The sequence below is a fragment of the Myzus persicae genome, unplaced genomic scaffold (genome assembly GCF_001856785.1).
Source record: "Myzus persicae strain clone G006 unplaced genomic scaffold, MPER_G0061.0, whole genome shotgun sequence".
NCBI classification, from domain to species: domain Eukaryota; kingdom Metazoa; phylum Arthropoda; class Insecta; order Hemiptera; family Aphididae; genus Myzus; species Myzus persicae.
Window position 1 is genome coordinate 36857 of NW_019101823.1, and position 18725 is coordinate 55581.

At 27.7% G+C, this 18725-nt stretch overlaps 2 protein-coding genes across 2 annotated transcripts; both read left to right on the forward strand.

Moving 5' to 3' along the window:
* The first annotated feature begins 1443 nt into the window (after positions 1-1443).
* LOC111030536 lies at positions 1444-4500 on the forward strand. Its single transcript, XM_022310074.1, has 5 exons — positions 1444-1738; positions 1823-2464; positions 2549-2882; positions 3000-3112; positions 3654-4500. The coding sequence occupies exons 2-5, from the start codon at positions 1850-1852 to the stop codon at positions 3885-3887; spliced, it is 1296 nt and encodes a 431-aa protein (XP_022165766.1). The 5' UTR covers positions 1444-1738; positions 1823-1849; the 3' UTR covers positions 3888-4500.
* Positions 4501-6786: 2286 nt separating this feature from the next.
* Positions 6787-18061, forward strand: LOC111030528 (RNA polymerase-associated protein Rtf1). The gene is made up of 13 exons (XM_022310060.1): positions 6787-6992; positions 7076-7346; positions 13577-13739; positions 13796-14037; positions 14404-14614; positions 14674-14748; positions 14810-14900; positions 14960-15042; positions 15115-15310; positions 15377-15471; positions 16188-16350; positions 16415-16579; positions 16674-18061. Exons 1-13 carry the CDS (start codon positions 6936-6938, stop codon positions 16770-16772), a joined length of 1911 nt encoding a protein of 636 aa, XP_022165752.1. The 5' UTR covers positions 6787-6935; the 3' UTR covers positions 16773-18061.
* The last annotated feature ends 664 nt before the right edge of the window (positions 18062-18725 follow it).

Genomic DNA, 18725 nt, shown 5'->3' on the forward strand with positions numbered 1-18725 from the left:
CATCACTTATTTGTGCTGATATTCCGATAGTAATAACTAATAATAATGTTTGAAAAAGGCGTACATTTACCCACAAATATTATAGTCATAATAAAGAATTAAAGATCATGGTTATAGATTATAGAAATACTCGAATACATCACCGGTCTGATGTAAGATGTAGGAAACTATGTAAGTATTGACAGTGGCGTACACACTGAGATTTTTGGGTATATTACATTTTCAAGCTTTTTAACTAAGTTTAGCAATTTTTAATAGTAAACAAATGGGTGTAAGTAGGTACCACTTTGCCGTACGACGTTAAGTTCTAAGACTAGTTCTACTTATCATGCTCATCAAACAATGATAAAAACATTCCAATATTTCATGAACTCTTGAATAGTTACGTAGGGCCATAAATGTCACCCAAAACTGACCATTTTTTAGTCTTTTTAAGTTTAAAAGATGGATCAAATGTCGTCATTTAATTTTGTTTCAATAACGTTTTTCTTACTTCAGAGTTTGGTAATGCAAAAATAAAGCAAATGACTTAAATAATGTCTAACAGTTCCATATTTAAAACGAAACAAGTTTCGATTTTTGACCAGCAGTTCCATCCACAGTTGGAGAAAACAGCAGGAAGTACCTGTACAACCAAATCCAAAGAATTGAAGGGTTCAAATTACATTTGGAGCCTTTTTTTATTCTTATAAAACTCACATATAATATTATGTCATAAAGCATGAAAGCGCAATGTAATTTTGAAACACAAACGCGCTCTTTGAAATTTTTTAAATTTTTAATATTTCAAAACTCACCAGTCACAACTATCACGTAGTAAAATTATTAAAATTAATTTTTTTAAGCTTCGTATAGTGTTTTCAGATTTTTCCAACAAAAACATATTACTAACTTAATATAGAAAATAACATTATTGTTATGAAATTGTTATCCGGTACAAATAATATTATAAAAGTGACCTACTAGTAAGAATTCTACGAAATGATGTCACTAATATCAGATTTTGCAGATTCACCGACATCAAACAAAATAGATAAAATGATAATGTAATTTGGGAAAAAAATTCACTTTAGTTGACACGATTTTTAAAACTTTTTTACGAAACGTGTATTTCTATTTTCTACGATAGTCCAAGTGTGAAGTGATATTGGCGGCCTTTCTTATGAAAAATGTAGTGTTAATAGAACTATAGTTCCCGTGATAATGCGAGATACCAACGCTACAACAAAATTAAACAATATTATGGCTAAATGGCAAATCATATATTATTTAGTCATGAAAATTATGGGTTAAAAGCACAGTTGTAGACAAGATCTTCTTGATGTCGTGTTTTTAAATAATAAATAAACAACCGCAGCTACAACGTTAGCCTTATATAACAACAACAGCTCTACAAGTAGCTCGCCCACTGGTTTTTTGTGTTATCAGTTTATCACAGCGAGACGCATGTACTACATTTTATATTATAGTCGTCAAAATTATCATAGCGATCGTAATATCGTAGATTATTTTGTATTCAGTCGAATTTGCTGCTCGCATGTCGATTGGGAATAGTGTTTCGTATTTCGTGTTCGTAAATTGTAATACTCTGATAAATAATTATTAAATTAAGAATGTGTTTTCTTATTTATGAATATGTTTCTATTTAAAATCGCTCTTTGATTTCGTAATATTGAAAACAATAAATTTGAATAAATTCAAACCCCGTATTAGAGCTTAAAACGTCCTTAATTTCTTGGTTAGTAGATACCAATTGCTTATAACATTTTCACTGACCTTAAATTGTAGTAATAAAACTTATATTATATATTTCTTTATTTAGATGACTGTAGACATAAAAACTTTATAAATGCCTTCAATCACTTCACTGATTTTCTATGTTGCTATGGTGTTGGTCGCGTTTTATCTCCATGACCGAAACAGCACCAATATCAGATTACTCGAATCTTATGAATATAATATAAACATAACATTCGGCCCACTGAACCTAGGAAACGATTCTTCTTGTAACGCACTTGACTTTCAACTGAATTACAAAAAACATGAAGATCTTGGGATATTTTTATCCAATCACGCTAGTTACATGTCCATGGTGAGTTTGTTCAAACTCTGGACGAGCCAACGAAATGATAAAATATTCTTTGGCACTCTAAGGCTCAATGACAAAACTGTTAGTGCTGTAGCAAAAGGACCTGGACGTAATTGTTTTGAAATGTTTGAGCAAACAGTCAACATCGCTACAGATATAGATACAATTATAACTTATGGCCAATGGACCTTGTTACCGCCAAGTGATGATAGCCGCAGCCTTGAAATATGTTCCAAAGACATTAAATCGTTTCAAAATGCATTACTTTACAGTTTTTTCAACACTGTTATTAGTAACAATAGCGATAATAAAGCTCATTCGTTGATAGAAGCATGGATCGCTGCACATGTGAGTGTTGAGCTTCTTGTTCTAAAGGTGAGGAAGTCGATGTATATTTATATATAATACTTTTGAATAAAGTAACTAATTGTAATTACCTCATAACCAATGTTTATTTAGGTATTACATGGATATCGTTATGTACCAAATATTTATGCTACATGTGGGCGAGTATATTTTGTTGAGGATTGTGGTTATACCTTACAATATCATATGAGTAAGATGAATTTGAGCAATAGACTATTAGTGGCCAAAGAGTTACTAACGTTGGCGTTGGAGCTTGCAGATGGTACTGCTCATCAAAGTTATTCATTTTATCTAACCGATTTAACAGCAGATAATATAGCTGTACAATTGAATTCAACATCAGGATTATTACAATCATTGAAAGTAATTGACTGGAGTGATGTTATAATAGTGGTCAATAACCATAGTATGGAGAAAACTGATAATGGTAAGTTTATACTTGGTACATTTATTTATTATTCTATGATCATTTTTTAATGTTTATTTTAATTTTTGTATACTGTATTATTATTATTATTATTATTATTATTATTATTATTATTAGACAATAAACATGTAAGTAAACATATTGATTGTGGACCTGGATGTTTATCTTATTCAAAAGAAGACATTTGTCAATCGAGGATTAGTGATCACAATATATATGCTGTTTGCAAAGTGAGTTACTTGTTTTCCTATAAAAGGTTAATTTATAAATATATAATAGCAACTGCTTATTTTAGCCAAACAGTTAAAAGTAATACTTTCATGTTGTACTAGGGGGTGGTGCTTATCCCTCCAAAAAATATACAGGTCCTTATTTGCGTGGGATCGAAGCCGCCCCCTCTCACATCAATGTTAAAAATATTGCCTCTCTTGAAATTTGAATGGATTTTTGATGAAACTAATTTGTTTTGTGAAACATTACAATCCTGTTGTATAATACTATTAACATTTTCACAGAGTACCTTATTTTTTTTTTAACAATTCATACTTTGTTCTTTGTATAGTGTTTTAATATGCATAAAATTCAGTATTCTAGTGTGCAAATAAGTTTTGCAATAATAATTCCATTTTAATGTTGATTTACATTAGCAGAACTTACACCTTCAAATGAATATGTCATGATATATGAACATTTAGTTTTTTTTAGTTGCTATATTATGTTATCCTTTTAAAAAAACAGTAAATTGTATAAAATTGTATTTTATATGTTTAGGAATTCTTAAGCAACGATGGAAGACTGTTACACGAAATAACAGACTTAGATAAAACTATTAAGTCACCAGAAAAGGAAGTCAAAAACCTTGCATCTTTATTGAATAATTGCTTGTGGAATTTTGATTCTGAAAAGCAATCTGAAACAAATAGGTTTGATACCGCTAAATTGATAATAAAATCAATTCAACTCATTTATGACTTTGAAACATCTAGTATAACTAATAATGCTTAATAAATAAAAAAAAAATTTTGTACAATGATATTACACCATTAAAAAGTGGATAAGATACAGAGACTGAGTGTTAAGGTCCGCACACACTGCAACGTTAGTGGTAGCATTAAAATATCACTGCTGCATTGTGTGCTGGCTCTTTAACATATTTTACCTTCAAAATTAACTATTAATTTTAGCCTATTTATCTATAGTTGAGATATTTTATGTTATCTTAGGTTAATTATAGTTGAAACCTATGAATACCTACTCTTAATTTTATGATTTTGATACATTTATCTTTTTTTTTTCAACCATTGATTAATATTTTTCTAAGAACAACTGTAATGTATTAATTGGCTAATTAATGTATATTTTTTTGACGGCAGTATCCAATTTTGGAATAAGAATGTTTAATTTCATTCTGATGTTTAAGCTCATGATTTTGTTGTTTAAAAATACTAAATGCTTATGTAATATCAAATTAAAAATTGGATACTGTATATTGTGTATGTTATCATTTATCTCATTTATAATTTCAGCTTTACACACTCCAATCTAGATGTATGTATGCATTGCAATGACTGTATTAATTAATTATCAAAATAAACAATATAATATTTTAATAATTTTATTAGGTACTTGAATGTAGTTTTTGATTTCATTATATATATTTTTATTGTTAAGATTTCAGTAAAAAAAATGTATTCTGACTATAACGTTATGCGTTTTGCATATAAGCATAATTCCATTGAGTTTTAGTAAGTAAGTTGTAACGGAATTGTTAAAAGCAAATTTTAAAATACCCAGAAAGTATATATAAAAGCAATTGCTATGCTGGAAATTGTACCTACTCAAATTCTTCACCAGAATTATTTATCTTTTAACTAAAAATTTCTACCGATTTTTAAATGACAAATTATGTACACAATTATTGATGTTGACTTAACAGTTAACCAAATTATTAGTATCTAAATTTTCTTAGAAAATACTTTGAGCTAAAAGTGCTTCGGGCTGGGCTCAACAGTATAGAAAAATACTATTGTCTAAGAAATTCAAGGACTTGTACCTCTAACTTCTAAGATACACTTATGGTTATATTATATGCATTTTTATGTAAATACCAACGAATTATTGTCAAATATTATTAATTAGAATGTTTAAATAATTTTACAGTTAATATTTTTTTTTAGTTGCTTAACAAGTGTGGCCATAATTTTCATTTCAAAAGTTATATTTTAATGAAATCCAGCTACCTATTTGATAAAATTATACACTCTTGGTAATTAACACGTTAATTGCCATTTGACCTTTGTCGGTCATATAATATGTATCACCTGTACATCAAGCATATTTTTCGGTGTTATTTCAAATTTGTATCTACTATTACAATTGTATTTAAAAAAACTTATTACATCAAACATCTTTTAATGATTTCTGCTACTCCACAGCTCTTTTTTTAGTGTACTATGGAAACATTAATAATATAAAACCATATTCATTTACAATCACCGGGAATCATCTGGTGTGGTAATAATGACAAACTATGGGTGCCGGCAGTCACAAATGTTATACATTTAAAAATAATCACAGATGACCTCTGATGGTTGCATGCCAGTTAATTTCTATGTTATCAATTAAATATATAAATATGTAGAAAAATACATTTTAATACTACTTTAAAAAAAATGTATCATACCATACCTATATAAGTATTTATAATAATTAATGACCAAATAATGATAGTGGTCTATGGTCACTACTTCTTAAGTAACTAAGACCTAGCTAACTAATAAAATATTTATTTAGGTAGGTACATCAAAATTTAATAAAAATAGTTTTTTGTGAATACAGTGACATTTCCCCTAATGTAGTCTGGTCACACCCAGATATTAGAATGCATAGAAGTAATTAGAGCGGTAGGTATACCTATTGAGGTTTGATTGTCGAGGTGGAGGACTTAAATAGACAATGGTTCTTATATTATGCGAAGGCCTAATAAGTTTTAAGCTTTGTGGACGCTACTTAAGACAATAGGTAAAGTAGGTGCAAGGTATCTAACGACTAATTATAACAAATGGTCGACAGCGACATTTACAGAACTGGTTGCATCCACAATTGTTGATACCAACAACTTAAAATAAATAAATTTTTACCCATTTTGCGTTAACATTTCCACTGAAATATTTTACTAAACATTTTACTTTTTCCGCAAACGTCACTTCTAAATAGATTTAGATAAGTGGCGTGTCCAAGGGGGGGAGGTTAGGGGTTATATATATCCCCCCCCATTGACTTTTTTTTGTTGACTTCAACTTATTTAATTATTTTATATTAATTTAAATGTACTTTTACCAAAACATTTATAACATATAGCCCCCCCTCCTATGAAAATTTCCTGGGCACGCCACTGATTTATATTTCCTTTTTTCCCCGTGGCCCGCAATCGACGGCGGGCACCAACGGAATTAGAATTAAAGCGAAAACCATGATATCAAATATAACACTTTAAACCGTATGTTTATGAATCGTGGTGGCAAAGACGAAAGTGTGAAACAGTGATTTTTTTATAAAAACTGAAGACCGAGCTGAAGACCTTATTGTCATTACAATAAATGTTCGTCATATTATCATCACAATTTCGGCAATGGGCTATGGTTTATCAGATATCACGCCATTGAGTAAATAATTTATACATCACGCATTCTGTAAAATGTTCCCGACACTGAGATAGATAAGTATATTGTTATCTATCTATCTCAGTGGTTCCCAAGGGCCGGAACTTAGATAACACGATTCCCACAGATACCATGGCGTGTGTGCTGGTACAATAATAGTGAGTGCCGTTTGCACAGTGTATGAGGCCAGCCTGCTAGCTCCTGCATAACGGACGGTGGCGTCGCGATGCGGACCGACTATCATTATTTATTTTATCATGAACGACATGAACCATTGTAGTCGAATTGAAATCTGATTTCTGAGTAGGTAGTGAATAATATTATAATTTACATTACTACTGCGATCGTCGTCGAGACCGATTTATCGACATCCCGCTCGAATACCGAAACGATGGGCAAACATAAGAAAGCCATCAGTTCTGACGAGTCTTCTGAATTCAGCGACGATGTAAGTTTTATAATACTGTGTGTTGGTTTGTGTTCTACAGCCCTAACTTTTGTGTGTGCGCGCGTATGTGTGTTTGTGCGCAGGATACGAGCATGGCCAAAAAGAGAAAACGTTCTAAAGCCTCATCACCACCTAGTCGCTATTACAAGTCCAAGACAAAGAAAAAATTGTCGAAGAAGCCTATTTATGATTCTGATTCGTCATCGTTGTCCGAAGGCGAGATAGCATCAGATGAGGAGCCGAAGAAGAAGCAAAATCGCAAGCGTCCCAGTAAAAAGTATGACATGTCAGATGATTCATCGGAGAGCAGCGTCGTGTCTGAAATCCAAAGTCCAGTCCAAGAGATTAGTCAGGGTAAGTGTACAACATTTGTTCATATTTTAAGCACTTGACGTACATAATTATTAGGAAATTGGCAATGAGGAAGCTACATTTCAGTTTATTGTAGTTTGGAATAACTATTGTTTTCCACTAATACTTCATGTTATAAGGTATTGTGATGACAAAAAAAATTCAAATAGAATGGTTTTTAAGGTCTTGACAAATCTCTAAACTATTTTCCTTTTGTTCGAATATATCGAAAATGCTATTCAAAATAAACTGACTCGATTTAACCATGTGTTAATTTAAATCAGGGGTCTTCAACCCGTAGCCTGCCCTGTCATAGGTTAATATGCGGCCCTCAATCACATTTTAAATTTAGCATGTAAATTTTATAGTTCAACAAAATTATAACAGTTGAGCTATCGCTATCGGAAATGTGCAGTAATTAGTAATAAATTGAATTACCTACCAAGATATAATAATTAATATTGTCTGTCAGTTTGTAATCGATTGTGGAACAAGCACAATATTCTCATTTATGTGTAAAAGTTTTCAAACATTTTCTTCGTAATATTTGTACAATATGTCTATGAGTATAAAAGGTAAAATCTCGGATGAAAGTCGCGTCTTCAAGAAAAATAGTCCAATAGCTACTATAAAAGTAATTTGTTTTCAATTCCATTTTCATTATCAGTAGTTGAAGATGTTCCAGAAAAATGCAAATGGAAATCATTGATTTCCAGAACAATACAATATTAAATGAAAGGTACAATTATGTTGAATTTTCAATTTTTTATTCAAAATATGTTGACACAGAGACATAATATTTGTTGACATGAAAAAACCTCCAATGTGCTTAAACCTCATTTTTCAATAGAGACAAAAAACGTTTTAAAAAATTTCAAATCTTCAATGATTAATGAAAATACATTTAAAAAACGTAATAGAATATAAATTTTTATTTTGAAAAAAATTGAAGTAAAAAACTTAATATATATGTATTTATTGTACAAATTTTCAATATTTCATCACATAGGAGGATATGTTAATCAATTTTTTTTTCGCCAAACAGTACATTGGAGGTTCTTTGAATAATAGTTGGTGCCAGAGAAATAATAATATGACGTAATTTGAACGATTTTATGAAAAAAAAAACTAAATTGTGTTATCTAAGAAATAATTTATTATCAAATTATAATTGTATAAAATACTTAACATAATAAAACAAAATAACTTTCAACTTTTTTATAAGTCATAACTAATTTTAAAATGTAAAACATTACAACAACAAAAAACAATAAAAAATAGTTAACCACTTTAAATAATAAAAGTCCTCGTAATAAAATAATTAACAAATTTAAGTCATACAAAATACTTTAAATATACTTTTTTGAATTATAACAAATAAGGTAAAAGTTTAAAATAATAATGTAATAGTAACCAGTCTTTGGATTTCTTATCACTAAGATTCGGGACTTCTTGCACTTAAAATTATCGAAATATGCAGTCAAAATCGTCAAAATATGCTTTAAAATATGCAGCTAATTTTTTATTTTGTTTTTAAAAAACGTAAAATTATAAATTAAAAAAATAAAAATTTATTACGTACTTAGTATAATAAAAATAATTTTTACACGGGTTACTCATCTCCATCTGTATCAACCTAGGATTCATTAGGTTTTACCACAACTATACAATTGTCGATAAAAAGGTTTATTATTAAGCGATAAAGTGACTATCATCGTAAACGGACGTACGTGTTAGATACGACAGACTAAGACCATCCAATTATGATTTTTCCCGACAATTTTACGTTTATAAAAATGTGAAATATGCCCAAATATGTTAAAAATTACTCAAATATGCGCTTTTCTTAAAATATGACGGAATATGCAAAAATATGCAAATTCAAACTTAGTATTTAATTTCGTCATTTCATATTACACATTTATAACTCACTTAGAATAGACTACAAAAAAACATGTAAATGCAAGAAGTCCCAAACCCTACTTATCACAGTTTAAAAAAAAACATAGTTTCTCACTTTTCTGTTTTATAGGTAACTAATTATAGAAAATTATAATACAACATTTAAAGTAATAAAAAATAGTTATCACTTAATCAGTCATCATAATAAAATAAATCATAAAATATTATCAACTTTACTTTAAATAGAACTTTATATTAAATTATATTTATTGAAGTTCTATATTTTATTAGTTTTTGGATCTTTAGAATGTGGCAAATTGTCACATTTATCTATGACTGGTTTTAATGATTGCAAATCTTTAAATTTTGTATCAGAGATGGGCAATGGTGTATTGTACAAATTTGTTAGTGTTTGAGATTCAATTACTGTTCTTCTAGTTATTTTAACTCTGGAAGTTTTGTCCAATCATCTTCAAATTCTGTTTTGTATAGTGTTTCACCTTCATGAGCGTACTGAAGTTTACAAATATCTATAACAACTTTGTCTCCTGTTTTATTTCCTGGACGTAATGAAGTTAACGAGCAAACATCATCATAATTTAAAAAAAAAATGAGTGGTCCAAAATGTTGATTCTATATGGTTGATTATACTTTGCCAATCTCATTCTACTAATATAATCTCCAGGAGAATATATTGATGATTTAAAACAGTACTCCAGAGTAGAATGGACATTGTCAGCTTCCATCATAGTATGACCCTTTGTTAGAAATAACTGTTCTATAGTTATACTTTTAGTTTTAGCCAAGGTACTTGCCAGTGTTTTGTTACGATTTTGGTAATTATAACCATCTGAAATCAATATAACTTCAGTCACTTTATTTGGAAGTGTGTCAATATATTGAATGATGCAATTATTAAACTCATTGGCACTTACACTTCCATTTTCCTTATGCCAGACATATAGAGTAACATCTTTGTCATTGAGATTGAGTTTGTAGATTGTAAAGTCATGCAGTTGTTGTTTTATAATACATAGCAAAAGCATCTGTTTTTTGGGCAAAGTAAAACACTTTGTAAATCCATAACTATTACAACTTTGGTACTTGAAACCTCAGCTTTAAATTAATTTTTTTCTTCCCTAGCCATAGTTTTTCTGTTTACATGTCTATTATAAACAGTTTCTGAAACAGAACCTAATTTATACCCAACACATGTCACATTGGTCCTTACAGGGCTGATGGATTTCTATATTTTCTGTATTTAATGTTTTGCAAAATATAGTTTTGGTAGCATAGGTTATGTTTTTTTCTTGGCACCATTCTTGAAACACTATACATACTAGATAGAGATACAAAGGTAGATTCAATATAGATCTTAGAGGTAGACTGTCTACAATAATGGATAGGTACTTTAGGAAGTAAATGTAACCATTCTTTTATATGAAGTACATCAATACATTTTTTAAATTTTCTTGATGATGGAGCTGGTTTGGTTTCTATGCCAGGTTCTGTAAATTCAGTACTTTTTTTTGTCCTTCTTTTGAAACGATCTTCACCAGTGTTTAATGTATTTAAAAAAAAAAGTCTACATACTTTTAAACATTGTCCATTCAATGTCTGCAATCTTACATCTCGATTATCTGACTTAACATATTTATTTTGTTCATTTATTTTTCTTTCTTTTACTATTGGTTTATTAGTTACCATACCTCGAACAAAACCACGTTTCTCATCCTAAGTCTTCATTTTCCAAAATTTGTTGAATACATTCTGTCTATCATTTTCAGAGAATGCACCACACATAAAGCTTTTAGTGCTCTTTGGCCCTTCGAGTGTATGACTACAACATTCTTCAATTTTTCTTATATTTCTTGGTTTGTTTTGAACAATTTTTTCATAATTTTGTGAATAGCCCATATATGCCAAACCTGCAATTCTTTTTTTTTTGATTCAATCTTTTATTTGGCACATCTCCCTATATAATTCACTGAGCTTGGTTATCATCATCATTTTTTTCTTCAAATTGTTCATTTTTTCATAAAGTTGAGTGCCTAATATTGCTAAATCTTAAGTTATTTCTCTGCATAAATTGTTTTCAAGCACTTCAAAACTACCGATAGTATTTATTTTCAAACCAGAACTTTCTTCAACATTTTGAGTATCTAATATAACAATATTATCTACAGTTTGTTAATAACCTAAATTCAACGAATTGTTTTCAAGCATGTTGTCACTCTCTTCTATAATATTATTTGTCTTATGATTATCTGCAAACTCTATTATAAAGTCATCTATATCTACTCCATTCAACCTGTGTTTAGATCTTCTACCTCTATGCCATTTCTTGTGTTTGACCAATTTTCTACATTTTCATTTTTTTGTGCTTGATGAGTATACAATTTTTTGGTGTGGTATTGGGCTTTTTTCAACAATTCCTACTAATTTTTTTCCACGATTCATAGTGATCTAAAAATGTGCATATTACAATTTATTATAATACCTATAGTACTGCTAATAATCAACAACACAAATTAAGCATTGTAAAATACCTACAATAAAATACACAAATTCATGACAAAATATAATGTTCCTACTCATTTCAGACTTTGTTTATGTAATTATAATGTTCTATTATATTATTATAAAATTTTACTTGCAAAATATTCAAACCTTTTCGTTGATAACATTTTGAAAGGCCTACTTCAAAATATTGTATGAATTTTACATCATTTTTAATGTATTAATGTAATAATATTATTATCAATTGAAATTTATATTGATTATATTAAATTGTTATTATCATTTATGAACATGGACAAATCTCCCATGTACATATTTCATCCTTGTCAATACCCCCAATGTAATTTTGACCAAATTTTTAATCACAGGAGGTATTTAATAAACAATTTATGGTTTGTAACACATTGGAGGAATTGTTTATTATTTTTCATTAATTCTACAATGGAGATAGAGATAGTACATTGGAGTTTTTATCAAAGTAACTGCCTATTTTTCCTGAATTCAATGATACCAATATCTCAAAATCGAAAATTTGGCCAGAGGATTTTTTTTTCATGTCAACGACGATATTATCTTAATCATTAAAACGAAGCATAAAGAATGATGTCTCTTTTTGGCAGTACTTACACTTGTGAACACATTTTTTTACGAATGAAAATTGTCAAAACTAAAACTAGTGCTCAGTTAACTGACATTCACTTGGAAAATTTACTCAGAATTGCATCGTCTCAGATCCAACCAAATATCGAAAAATTAGTTAGTGAAAAACATTGTCGGTTTTCACATTAAAAATAAAATAAAAAATTTGTAATTAAAAAAAAATGTTTATCTATGTATGTTTTAATAATAATTTATAATTTTAAATGTACCTACCTAATTTTAAAAATTGTAATAATAAAACTGGATTTTTATATAAAATACATGTTTTTCCTATAAATGTGGCCCGCTATATTTAAAAAATAATAATATGTTGTCCGCTGCATAAAAAGGTTGAAGACCCCTGATTTAAACTGAGATAAAATAGCGACTTGGGTTTTGTTTAAAATAGTATGTAATTTAAAACGTTATCGTGCCTAGATTAGCCGTAATAATATTTGTCTGGGTACTTTTTGAACAAACCTCGTAAACAGACCATTTAAAAAGTAGCTTCCATGTAGAGTGACTCACAATTATATATATAATTATTATATATTATATACCTATCGATAGTGTATATAATTTGTTGAACTGCAATGATCTTGTTGATATTACAGTATATTAGTTGTATAACCACTAAAATATAATAAGAGTATATCCTCTTAATTTTCTCGATTTATAGCAGACCTAGCTAGAAATTAGAGCTATACAGTGGTGAGTTTAAAAATCAAAAATTTAAAACACATATTTTCCATATTTCGTCAATTTAGGGAGAAAGTGCATATATTTTGATTTTCAGGTACCAAATACTTGGTTCCTATGACAAAGTTACACTACTCATCACTATAATCAATAGATTATATAAATTATAAATTACTAGTTGTATTAGAGAATACAAAGAAAAATGTATGATACCTATAAAATATTTATTATTATCACCTAAGTATATATTTCTTTGGTATCTTTAGTATATACATAGTATATGTTTAACCTAAGAAATTTTATTTTATTTTTATGTATAATTATTTACTAAAAATAATTTTGGTACCTTCAAATGTCAATTATTTTTGTAGTTGATAATATTTTGTATATGTTTAGGTTTTTTTTAATCTATTAATACATCTATTTGACTGAATATTTTTAATGATCTTATTTTACTCTTACTTTTTTTATAGTTAGTGAATCTTCTGAAGATTCTGAAGAAGAATTCAATGATGGTTATGATGAAGAGTTGATGGGAGATGACGAAGACAGAGAACGTCTTGCACAAATGACTGAAAAAGAACGAGAAACTGAAATATTTAAACGTATTGAAGCTAGAGAAATAATGAAAACAAGGTAAAATAAAATAACTTTATCTCAAATAAGATATCATGTAATTTATTCATTTATAGATTTGAAATAGAGAAAAAGCTTAAACGTGCTAAAAAAAAGGAAATGAAAGAACAAAAATCTTTAGAAAGAAGTATGTCCTCAAACAGATCAGACTCACCATACTCAGGTTCTTCTATGCCCCTTGATTTGAAAGATCGTGTAAAAGAAAGAAAGAAAAATGTTGAAGAAAATAAAGGAAAAGGAGATAAGAAAGCGGCAATGAGTATGTTAAAAGCAAGACGAGAAGAAAAACGAGAAAGAGGTATGTCCATTTTGATACATAATATAACAGTATCAGCAGTTAACATTAAGAATAAATCAATGTTTATTATATTTTTGTATAAGAATCTTAAAATAACACATTTAAGATGCCAAGGAAAAAATGTTATTTGCTATTTAAGTTTATTCTAATGATTTTGTATATTCATTTTTCAGTTACAAAGTTTTTATCTTATTATCATTATGAATGACTATTGTTTATAAATAAATAAATAATATTATTTTAATAAAAATACTTAATTATAACAACTTACCAAAACTGTTCAGCTTAAACAGTGGATTAAAATTAAATATGTTTACCAATAAGTAATTTTTTAACTGACAAGTTGTATTTGTTCTATTATTTTAGAGGAAGAAAAAGAAAAACAACTTAAGAAAGACATGGAAAAAAAAGGAGATGATGATGATGAAGAAACTAGTGATAAACAAAGCGATCAAAATCAGTCCAAATTAAAAGCTTCCGATATTTATTCAGATGACAGTAATTCTTCAAGTGATACTGATTCAAGCGAATCAGTTAAAAAAGGTCGTCACTTTTTTGACTCTGATTCAGATACAAAGTAAAAAATTGTAAAATGTGTAAAAATTAAAATCATAGTAATTTTTTCAATAATTTTAGTGAGAAAAAAGTACATTATATTACAAAACGAGATGAATTGAACAAAATTAGATTGTCAAGATTTAAAATGGAAAAGTAATTGACCATTAAAATATCTATCTTCACCGTCCATATTAACTTAATCTTTTTTTTTTAGATTTGTACACTTGCCTACATTTGAGAAAACTGTTATAGGATGTTTTGTTCGCATTGGAATCGGCAATTATAATGGAATTCCAGTTTATCGGGTATGCTCCTATAATTTGATTTGTTATTATAACATTTTTAATATTTTTACCCTTAAAAGGTTGCTGAAATTTGTAATGTTTGCGAGACAGCTAAAGTGTATCAGTTAGGGAGTACTCGTACCAACAAAGGATTAAGACTTAAGTATAAAGAAATGCATTAATTACTTATAAAGATATAAATTTTAGTATTATTTATTTGGGGGTTTTTTTTTAGGCATGGTACTAATGAAAAAGTTTTTCGTTTGGAATTTATAAGCAATCAAGAGTTTACAGAGAGTGAGTTTGTTAAGTGGAAAGAACTCTGCCACATGAATCGAATACCATTACCTACTCTGGCTGAACTAGAAATGAAAGTGAGAGATGTTAAAGCTGCTCTTGCATATCAATTCAAAGAAGAAGATGTCGAACAGGTATTCAATTTTATTATTCTTAAACATAAAGTAATTTACATAATTTTGAATGAAAATATCTTCTAGATTGTTCGAGAGAAAGAGCGTTTCAAAACAAATCCTCATAATTATGCAATGAAAAAAACTTCATTAATGAAGGATAGAGATGATGCACAGGCACTGTATGTATTAAATCTAAGATTATATTAAATTTTTGAAATGTTCATGTAGGTTTTCACAATAATGAAAAAAAAATTAGATTTTAAGAAAATTAAGATTTTATCATATCTAATTTTTTCTGTATCTCAAGTTTAATATTTTAGCATGTTAAATAGTTATTTATTGAGATATTTGCCACACTAAACATGTGCGAAAAAGACAATATACAAGTTCAGTATTGAACAAAAAAAGTAAAAATAGTTATTATTTTACAATTTGATAAATAGAGATATTAAAATTAACAAAATAGGTTTTTATGAAAATATCATTTTTAAAGATAATTACAATGTTACCCAATTGCATGAAATTAAATCTAAGATTATTATTTTTTTTATCATAAAGTATTTGACAAGATATTGGTTTATAGTATAGTAGTTCTCAATCGGTCTTTAAAATCTTTGCCAACAAAAATATGTTCTATATTAAAGGAAGTTGTAATTAAACTTAACACGATTTGTCAATAGTATATACAATTTTACCTTAAACAGAACTTGGTGATAATAAAAACATTTTGAATTTTAAATTGCAATTTAGAGCCCCAATAATTTATCGAATATTTTTTTTTTGATATTGATCTATTTATTAAGAATATAACTTAAATATGATTGGTTTTGAATACTATGATTGTATCTTAATATCATGTCAATAAACGCTTTAATAATTTTTTATTTTTAAATAGTGGCAAAGTAGAAGAAGTTTTGAAGATTGAACAGCAACTATCAGATTTAGAAGAGCGAGCTAATCATTTAGACAAAATGAGAACTAGCACAATATCCAGTATAAGTTATATAAATGATAGAAACCGTAAGCGGAATGTCGAAGAAGCTGAAAAGGCTATTTTGGTAAATCACTGAACATAACAAAATGCCAAGATATAAGAAACATAATATTGTGTTTAATTTTTAGGAGGAACTCAAGGCTAACAAAGGGAAAAAAATTGACGACCCGTTCACTCGTAGAAGTACCAAGCCATGTATGAAGTTTAGAGCAAAAACAAATTCTGTTAGCGATGGTCCAATAGCTCCAGAAGTTGAAGAGTCCAAAAACAATATTGAAACCAATGACATTAAGGTAAGTTAATAGAAAATTTGAGCTTTTTACTAATACGTTACAAATGTTACAATACTTGAATTTATAGAATTAAAATATATATTTATTTTCTTAGAATGATGGTAGTTCATCCAGAATGAATGTGATGAAGGCTGATGATTTATATGCTGTACATGATTTTGATATTGACTTAAACATACAGTTACCAATTTAGGTAAAAAAAAGAGTGTACTTGTGAGTTATTTGTAAATATATTTAAGTAAAATAACTATTAAAGAATTGTGACTTGTAATTTGTTGTATATCAATGATTGTTTTTACTTAAATTAAAATTAGATCAGCATTTACTTTGAAATTTGTGTTATTCTGTCATAGATTTCATACTTGTAGTAAATGTACTTAAATATTCTGTTAATGTATTTACCATAATTAACTTGTAGGTAATTAGTTTTAAGCATTTAACGGAATTGATATATGTGCATCATATTTTGAGTATGATCACAACATAAAAATGAACATTTTATTCGATTTATTGAATTTGACAGTAAAATTAATGAATACAGAAAAATAAGTTATGTATATGTTTATTAAACTAATGGTTTGCAAATTTTTATAATTAATAAGTTTTAGTTATGTTAGTGTTATGTTAACAGTAATAGCCTACATTTTTATTTTAAGGAAATTAAAATTATGTTTATTTAAATGTAACATGTACAATAAAGGTATTAATTCTAACTCTAAATGTTAGTGTCTTTACAATGTATGTATGTATGTATGTATACACATACAATAAAACACAACAAATAACATTCTAATAGTATAGTTCATGTCTCCTGTAATAATTGCATCAACTTATTTAAAATTATATTTCCCTATAGTTGGAAAATATTTAAATTAAATAAGTATAGCATTCAAATTAGTCAAAAGTATGAAATTAATTCTAGAAAATTAAAAAATTATAAATATTTGTATTGTATTTCTCAATTTCCATAGAAAATACGGGGATGTACTTCATACCTACATTATATAACTAATAATTCTGGTTAAGTTTCATATAATTGAGACTTTCAAAAATGTAATTGTTGAAAAACTGTGTTTTTGATGATAGATTTCTCCATCCTTACTTTTTTGTTAATCAATGTATGGTTAACAATTATAACTTTTAGATAATTATAAATATTAGTTGATTACAATGTTACAACATCAAATCTGTTTTCATTAGCTCTCACCATAAATAGTTCCTAATATTGAAATTAGAGATTTCAAGATTCTATTGTTCGTATGGAATATATATAGGTATGTCTATTGATTTTAGATTGTATTTTGAAGCTTCAATTAATTAAGATTTTTATTGAAAGACAGAATTAGAAATATTTTATAGTACACTAAGAATGCAACAAAATAATATTGCTTTAGTATGATAACAATTAAATTTAGTTGCCCTACTTTTAAAAACCCGCATGTGGGTAAATGTATTTTTTTCTTGTATCAACTTTTCTTATTATGTTATTAATAACTTTGTACCTACCAATAATTTTTTTTTATCTTTATATATATTATACATTTTTCTTTTCATAGGAAATTGAGTGTTATTATGTTTATTCCATTTATTGTGTATAAATAAATTTTTTGTTTCTGATACTACTCTAGTTACTTTCTAAGATAAATTAAACATTAAATATATTAATATTATTACATTATGCTGTTTAATGTTGCACAGTTTATTTATATTTTGGTATCAGTTTCCTGTAGAAAATATTTTTCTTTCAATATGCAGTGGTATGTTACTTCTGATTTTGGAAAAAAAGTATTATTTCAAAATTACGTAATCAAAAAAGAAATTGTACAACAGAAATATACAATGGTTCTTAATAACCCTTCCCAGTAGTTATCAGTTGAGCTTTTTTTTCAGTGAGGCAATATTGTCTTATATGGTTTGTTCAAAGGAAAGCGTGTGTTTGAACGGTGTTGTATATGGAATATTAAGTGTTAAAAATATAAAAATATACTTTATTTTTGTATATCTTAAAAATTATTCATTGTTAAATTTAATATAATTTTTTCTAATTAATAATTAAACAAACGTATTGGTTACTACTATTGATTATACATAAATATGTAATTGAATAATTTATACTACATTATGTATTAAAATAATGAAAAATCGC